This window comes from Anneissia japonica, unplaced genomic scaffold, assembly GCF_011630105.1.
Source record: "Anneissia japonica isolate Jap-2015-1 unplaced genomic scaffold, ASM1163010v1 scaffold4446_len648930_cov198, whole genome shotgun sequence".
NCBI lineage: Eukaryota > Metazoa > Echinodermata > Crinoidea > Comatulida > Comatulidae > Anneissia > Anneissia japonica.
In genome coordinates this window covers 584,571-593,779 of record NW_022683639.1, presented here as the reverse complement: position 1 = coordinate 593,779, position 9,209 = coordinate 584,571, and the positions used below count along the sequence as shown (strand labels likewise).

The 9,209-nt window shown below is 34.2% G+C and overlaps 1 protein-coding gene across 1 annotated transcript in view; it reads right to left on the bottom strand.

The window, feature by feature from the left end:
- Window positions 1-9,209, bottom strand: part of LOC117100687 (MAM and LDL-receptor class A domain-containing protein 2-like) — a 25,563-nt gene that overhangs the window by 10,487 nt on the left and 5,867 nt on the right. The window contains exons 3-5 of the mRNA XM_033240474.1: window positions 7,629-7,763; window positions 6,074-6,433; window positions 1,987-2,070 (exon numbers count right to left, since the gene is read on the bottom strand). Coding sequence (XP_033096365.1) covers window positions 1,987-2,070; window positions 6,074-6,433; window positions 7,629-7,763 — 579 coding nt within the window. The remainder of the gene's footprint in view (window positions 1-1,986; window positions 2,071-6,073; window positions 6,434-7,628; window positions 7,764-9,209) is intronic.

Sequence of the window (9,209 nt, the reverse complement as noted above, 5' to 3'; positions counted from 1 at the left end):
ACGACACTGGCTAACACGCCAATCATCCCCCCCAATGAAAAATATTTTTCTACGCCACTGAGTGGGGCATTTTAAGAAGCAGAACATGTCAAATTGTATCAACAAAATGCACCCTTGATATTTCTGGGCTCTCTGCCTGGACCCAGCCCCCAACGGTAGTTACGGTCCAAAACGTCTCATCCAGGGGCCCTGGGTCACTTCGTTTTGCCACTGCTTGGGATCTGATTTCATTGACCACTATACGTAACCACTGTTCAATTGAAAAACTATCAAAGATCTATAATATAATTTGTTTTAATTAATTTACATGTGCGATCTCATTCAAAACATCGCATAGCAAGATCTTGCTCGCACACACTTGCCCTGCGAGATTATCTTGATCACGTGACCCCCGTCGTAAACACGCCCAATGGTAATTTGCAATGTACCTTCATAAAAATATCAGGCGCAATGACAGCGCCAGGACTGCATGGCAGAGGGGCTGAAGACCCCGACAGGAGGAAGGGGGCTAAATTAGTAAATCTGGCCGTTTGGCTGAGGGCCACATGGGACTCCCTGTGGTGGTCAAGGTGGTGAAGTCCCCGAAAGCTACGAATACTGGTCAAATTTATTATTTTTTTTAATAGGTATCAATCAATAAGCTTAAATAAATGTAGTCAGTTGCGGAGATTCCATATTTTTAAAGAAGGATACAGTACGCTTTGATTGAAACAACTAAGGTTGGGGCCGTAGGCGAGTACCCTGGAGCTTACACATTCTAGAATATTAGATAACAAAATTCAATAGATTTCTATGGAGGAAATTTGACTAAAATAACGTTGTACAAATTTGAACAAAAAAAAACCAAAACATTTACTATGAATTAAACTCAGGATAACTAATTATAAAACATAGGAAAAAAAAGACCAACCAATTTGTACTTACCTATTTCTTTTAAGTAATATTTCAGTAGTATTTTCGTAGCATTTATTCCATGCCATAAAGTTATTTGATATATCATTGTATAGTAGACTTAAACTTAATTGATAGATACATAACATAATAATGATGGTTTGCATATAAAAGGTCATAAAATAAGCAGAGCATTAAGACATGACTTATATTGATACAATAAATAACAATAAATAGAAAACAAAATCATAATTCATTATAACCCTAATAATAATAACAATATAATACCATTCTTTATTACATAAAATAAGTAAGATATCAGATAATAATGACAATGATGATAATGGTAATAGTGGTCCTAAATAAAGTCAAAATTATTCTTATTTTTACATAATAATACTGAACATAGTGATTAAGTAGGTGAGTGTGGACTTTTATCTTGAATTCATCAATTAAGTTGCAGTGTTTTATATGATCAGATATTAACTATTCCAAATTTTGCAGCCCCTGTAAGCTACACCCTTTTGTCGTACATTTATTCTTTTCATAGGTATCTGGTAATTACAATTATTTCTTGTTTCATAGTTATGTATATCCTCCATTTTGAGAAAAAGTTTATCAAATGCAATTGGAAGCTGATTCAATTGTTTTCATACTTAAACTTGAATATCGCGAGTTGTTTATCATATATATCGTAGACATTAAGTGAATTGTGTTGGTAGAATAAACCACGTGTATGATGCAACAGTGGTGTATCTACGGGGGATAAATTACTCGCTCCCATGCTGTGATTGCATAATTTATGTGGTAAAGCTAAAGCATTATATAATATTGTTAAATGTATACTGTAGGGAATAAAATATTTTAATCTGTTCCCGACCAAATCCACACCTTTCCCCGACCGGAGGTGGGTAGGCTATAGCCACCCCCACTCTTTCCGCTGACACCACCACTGTTCACGCGGGTCAACGAGCAATACCGCAGCATACATCATCAAACTGGTAACGTTACGACTGGATAGTAACAACGACACAGTTGAGAAAAGATGATATTTGATTGACATCGTAAATGTCCAAGGTAAAAAGTATATCCTACCTGATGCAGAGTAAGTATTTGTATCATTTTCAACGAGGTTTTCAGAAGACGACTTCAATGTTTGATAACCAAAACAAGTACCATCTAATGTGACCAAAGAAAGCAATATTTTGATTGATAACTTACTTTATAGTACACATGTGTTTAATCAAAATTTGTTAATTCTTAGTATTGTGTCGTATATATTGTAACGAAATTTCCCCCTGCGTTGTAACAGTCCTATGGGGCGGGGGTGGAGCAATAGGTTTAATTAGTAGAATAGCCCTGAAAACCATTTTGATTGGTCCGTCAGTCGGATTGGCTGATAGTGTCCTTATACAGAGCTAGTCTGAACAGCCGAAAGGGCCACTGATTAATCTCAGATAAGAAAGTATAATACATACTCCAAGTATTGAAATACACGCCATCGTGTTGGGATTCAATATTTCGACATTAATTATGTCATCATCAAGAATGAATAGGTCCGTCCCTTCTCCTCTCTTTGCTGCCAGCGTTACTGTTGCTCTCAAATGATGGGCTGGGCGTTTTTTTCTTTACTCGGGATGCTCCAAGAGAGGGAGAGACGGAAGGTCTATTTTATGGACTTTATAATACTATAGAGACTCGTACGTATTTCTAGTTGAACTGAGTTGAAGAAGCATGTCTTTAAGTTTGTGTATTAACTTAACGCAGCACCAGCTGCACTGTGTGTGGTGAGTATCGATTTGATAATAGACCCAATAGGCTCAAATCTACGTTACAATATCTAATAAAGTAAAGTTATATAAACCGTATTTATTCGAATAAACGCCCCGGGGCGCATTGTTGAGAAGGTTTTTTGAGGGGGTGTTTATTCGAGAGAGGCATTATTATTATTATTATTATTATCAAGGCGTTTAGGGATTTTTTGTGTGTAAAAATTAAAAGGCTAGGTATGTACTCAAATAAACGCCCCTTAATTTCACTGTAAATCTGGAACTACAACACATAATTACAGTTAGCCTATCATCAAATGTGTTATTGCATGTTCATAAAGTCATTGATCCCAACTAGGTTAAAAAATATATAATTTTACTAGAGTAGAATATACTAGACTGTGTTGATACTATGTAATTTCCATTAACATAGTTCACGGTCATTTTACTCGAGGAAAAGATGAACTCCCAGTGCGTTTACTTGAGGGAGACATTTATTCCAAATGGGGGTGACGTTTATACAAAGTGAGAAGTTTTCGAATAAATACGGTACAACGTCTCGGAAATGGAGGGCCAGCAGTAGCCGTGGTGATGCGTCACAGTTTGAAGTCGACTACTCAAAAAAACCCGTACATTTCACAATCAAGATATCAAAGTTTTAAATATCGTTTACATAGTCCTATGTTTAAAGATACGTTTTTTTACCGAATACCGGTATGTTGTTAATTGTTTGCCAGGTTCTTTTAATATTGTTTAAATTTGTTAGTATAGTATTAGTGGAAATGTTTAAATTAATCACCTCAGTTATGACCTGTGTTATGTTCTTGTTTTGCTTGCTCTCTCGTTTGCTGGACTCCAGCAACTAGTTTTTGCTTGTGAAGCATTTGCTAATGACTACGATACTATATTTAATGATAGGAAGCCTTCTTTTTCCTCCATGCTGTATGCGACTGTCCACCCACATGTAAATTAGAAGGCAATTCGATAAACTAAACTCTTTGGCAATGAGCTTGTGCATGTTGAAAGCGGAATTTATCATTCTCACCTCAAATAGAAGTGATGAGGCAGATATTAAAAAGCAGTACAGGTCTTTATGTATTAGGAGTAACTCTCTAAATCGTAAATCCCTAAAATGTTCTGTATATGTTAAGTGTTGCCTTTTTCGTTCATATTGCATCAATATGTATTGCGCTACCTTTTGGTGCGATTACCGGCAGATAAATATTAGACATCTCAATGTATGATATAACAATGCATTACGTAGAATTCTTAAGCTTCCTAGGCACTCTTGTGCTAGCATGATGTTTGTTAAACATGCTGTGCCATCTTTTAAAAAGTATATGCGAAAATCAGTATATAGCTTCATGCAATGAATGCTGACCAGTAGCAGTACTCTAGTGATTTGTATGTAAACTGATGCTCTTGGATTCTAAGATGTATGACAGGTGGAGAAACCTCCTATATGTTTAACGGTTCAACTTTATTGAATATCCTTGGGGTATACCGGTCCATAGGGTACCTCAGTGGAGTCCCTACCCTGTTGATGCATAGTTCAGTTAGGGTGGGGTATGCGGGTCATTAGGACTTTAGTGGTGTAACGCCCTAACCTGGTAATGCATAGTTCAGTTAGGGTGGGGTATGCGGGTCATTACGACTTTAGTGGAGTAACACCTCTACCCCAGTAAATGCATTGTTCGGTTAAGGTGGGGTATGCGGGTCATTAGGAAATTAGAGGAGTAACGTCCCTACCCCGTTAATGCATTGTTCGGTTAGGATGGGATATGCCGGTATTTAGGACGCTAGTGGATGGAGTAACGTTCCTACTCCTGTAATGCACAGTTGGTTAGAGTGGGGTATGCGGGTTTTTGTATCTGGTATTTCTTTTTGTCTTTCGTTATTTTATTGTTTTTTATGGATTTGTGATTCTGAAATAAAAGCTGAATGGAATTGAATTGAATAATGCTGTTTATATGATATTCTAATCAATTGAGTGAGTATATTTCTGTAAGTAAGGTAGCTCTTTTTGTTATTTGTTTGGTGAATTCATATATACTTTATATAATTTTAATTCTTGTATTTATTGATTTTATTATTCCTTTATATGTATTCACGGTTTGTTACGTTTTCGTTTGTTTATTTTGGTTTTTGGCAGATAATATTGTATAATGAGGATAATTTTTCAATAGCGAAAATCTCATTTTACGCGCTCCGTTAGCAGAAACAAACTGTATTTTGCCTGTTTTACCATTGTAGTCAAGGATGATATATGCCTACAAACTAGGTTCATCCTGCTTAGACTGTAAATAATTCCACACTTGATGCATGTGTATAGGCCTATTCCAAGTTAAACTTGGAATGGTACCGTTATGCTTAGGAAAGTTAGGGAATCTAATCTTTACGTCTAGCCCCATCAAAGTCAGGCATTTACTAGACAATCACAGCGATTGCAACGCCGCACGCACGTCTTCTGTTATTCCACTGAAAGTTTTTGTCTGCTCATGAAAACGAAAAATCCATTTAGTCCAACAGAATAATGTAGTTGCACTCTTAACAATTATGTAAAAAGATAGAGTTCGATGTACATAATCAACATTTTTAAGTTTGTGTCTCTTTGTGGGGTCGGTGATGAATTAGATATCATGAATTGGGTAGTAAATCTGGAGGCTGCGATGTACAGCACTGCCTAGTTTAAATTGTGCATGACCAACTAGTGTATATTCTGAAAGATAATTTGCTATAACTGTATCGTTGAGGGACAAGCAGCTTGATGGAATAAATACACGTAAAGGTAATGATAGTTGAGCGCACACGAGATGGTTACCACCAGACTAAATCAAATGTCTTATTTTGCTAACATACAGATTATGTGCAAGTTAAGAAATTAACTTTGTATAAGCTACGCCATATCCTTAAATTTGGAAAATTTTGGCAAAAAAAAAGAAAACAACAAGAAACTTCAAAGATATGGTATCATTTATACAGTATCAGTTTAAATAGATTGAGCAAACGTTTTGGCTTAACAACCGTTGTCAGGAATACAAACAAAAACTATTGACATTATAATTATATTCTAAACAATAAGTTTATTTTTGTAAATGGAAAAGTATCTGTTATATTTGAATAAATTAAAAAAATGTTTGTCTTTTGTTGTAACATAAGCGTCACATATTTAATTCCAATGAATTGCAATAAATTGTACTTGACTTGATAGTGGATATGGTATAATACTAATGAAATAATAATAAAATAATAATAATAATAATAATTTATAAAATGTAACAATAATAAAATCATTAGTAGTAATAATATAATAATCATACAATAATTATTACAAATGATTATAATGATAATAATGAAAATGACAATAGACACAAATAATTATTACTGAGTTTACACGCCTATTAAGATCTCACCTGTGATGGGCGGACATTTCCCTTCACTGATGTACACGTCATCAATCGCTAGAATTGTTTTATTTCCTGTGCTTCCATGGTCAACGTACCCCTCAAACCTTATTTTGTTTGAAGAACTGCCGCTGATGAATTGTAAACGACCATACTGCCACCCGGTGCCTAAGCAGTAGTACAATGCCATCAGGGTCTTTCCAGTAGAGCCGATATAATGCTGGACATATAAATGTTGATATGCCCCTCCAGTCATGTAGTAGTAGAATTCAATGCAACCATCACTCCAAGTAGATGGTATTTCGGCACTTTCCAAATATCCATACCGTTGTGAGTTACCCGAAGACGATTCAATATAGGAATAATACTCTGATAATTAAAAAAAAAAGGACACGTTTCTTTATGTGTTACTTTACTGATATATCATTGGTGTACCAATCTAATAAAGCATTGTTGTATCAATCTAATAATAGAAATAAAGTATAATCAATAGTATGATTATATTATTATAATAATAAATTTTGATATTTCGAATTAAATGAATAAAATAAAAAAGGCTATTATGCCTATAATAATACTCGATTAATTTAATGAATACTATATACTGTATTTAAAATTAATACTATACTGATTTATTATTATTATTATATTGTAAATAATAATTATTGATAACAGATAATTTTTAAATAATATTGTTAATAATAATAATTGATTTAATGAATTGTTGGTATTTAAATTGTATCAATTTTGTTGTTATTGTAAATTATACTAAGTGTTTGAATAATTAAATTTGCTGTATATCTTCATTTAAATATAAATCATAAAATTTTCTAAAATCATATGTTTTTAAAGATTTTTCACTTTATGAACGTTTATATAAATTTTTCTTGTTGGTTTTTGTGCCATCACTATTAGAATATGTTTTTATTATCCAACCTGCTATACGATTGCTATAAAGTGGATTGTGAAATGAAATGAAATAATGATGATAATGATGATAATAATAATAATACTTGTAAATTTATATAGCACATAACCTAATGTACCTCTATACGCTTTTTACAATTATTAAACCATCGAGGTTGGGCTTAGTGGCTATGAATCCGACCCCCAAAGTAGCGGGTACTGGTACTGTACAGTACTGAGCTAGTGGTTATGATACCAGCCTAGCTATCTGGAGGTCGTGTGTTCGATTTCTACTTGAATCACTGTTAGCGCTCTAGTATTCTTATTATATCTCTATGGTAACAACTGAGTATTCGGACAATATAACACGTCAGGTAGGACAGAACATCACTCCTATGAAGTTCCTGACGCAACTCTATCGATAATGGTTTATTTGATTATAAATTTATTCATTGAAATAATACCAAGAATCTCTACACCTTAAACCTTTCCCGTGTGTAATATTAAATGCTACACAGAGGCTATAGTTAGATAACGGACCTACTTATTAATAGGTCCATGGTTAGAACTCAACTGATCATTTTAATACTGCTCCGCCGTCAGTGTGTGGTAGTAGCAACTGCGCTCAACAGAGGGCGCTACATAGGATATCACATACCTGATGCAGAGTAACGATTTGTATCATCTCCAATGATTTTCCTGGAAGACCGCTTAAACGATTGATAACTAGAACTCGAAACTGGATAAGGATTCCACCCACTCCATCCATCATCGAAGTCAAAACAAATTCCATCTAATTTAACAAAAGAAAACAATATTTTGAAGACTTACATTTATGATTTTAAAGAAATATTCATTAATTAGGATTGTTCCTTGGATACGGTATCTACTTGGCACAAGAGAACCCGCATTAAAGACACCTCCAAAGTGTAAAAGTTTTTTTTTTTTATCTTTCGTGTGGGAAGATCCCACTTTCATTTTCCAATTATTTAGCATTTTATTTACAATAAACATCAGAATTAAAATAAGTTAGCAATATCATGTTAATCAACTGACGTGAAGAAGAAACATATTGAATACCTTCAAAGTGAATTACTAAAACAAACTATTTGGCATTTTGATAATATCATTGACCTAACATTTTTTTATTAAATTTTTTTAGTTGAACTTTTATGTTTTTCTAGTACTTACATTATTGACAGTAAGACAGTACTTTTTATTATTACTTTTTCTTTTTAATTACTCATAATATCCTTACCAAAGTTTGAACGTGCCTCAATGGGTGATAAGCGGATAACGTCTTGCTATGACTGTATTTTCATAGGGAGAGCAGCTGCTTAAATTATACAGACACCAATATATGATTATTCTAACGCAGTACACTAAAGTAGTTACAACCAGTTTTAAGCTTGGTTTACATAAAATAATACACTCTATCGCCAGCAGTTATTAGCGACTGCGTAGTCTTAATATTAATATGTTGCTCTCCTATAGAGAATGATGGCCAGAAACTAATAAAAATCTCTCTTTTTTTTCGGATCTTGTCCATATTGTCTTTCTTTCTTTGAATCTTCAGATCCTGATCTGAATTTCGTCAATACTATTAAACAAGAAACTTTGAAGAGTATTTTTTTTTTAACATATGTTTTGTTTAGCAACCATTGTCAAGCGTACATACATAGTTCAGTGACGGATCCAACAGAGGGCGAAAGGAAAGCCCGATTATTTTACCGTTTACTAATTTTGAATTTTCTATTGATTGACAACGAACACAACGCTATCTCCCCGACGAATATATCAGGATGTAAAAAGGCCAAAAGGCGGAGACCTAAAGACAGAGTTTTTTTAGCCGGAATGTAGTACCCAACTATAGAACAGCTATCCATGCTCAGCATGGAGTAATTGCGAAAATCTGCAGGCCACCGACCCTTAGGGGCCCCTTTGATGCCCCTACCCTTAAGGGTCTAGGGTCTATGCTCTATATACCTGTCTCTTATACACATCTAGATGTGTATAAGAGACAGGCTATACGATTGCTATAAAGTGGATTGTGAAATGAAATGAAATAATGATGATAATGATGATAATAATAATAATACTTGTAAATTTATATAGCACATAACCTAATGTACCTCTATACGCTTTTTACAATTATTAAACCATCGAGGTTGGGCTTAGTGGCTATGAATCCGACCCCCAAAGTAGCGGGTACTGGTACTGTACAGTACTGAGCTAGTGG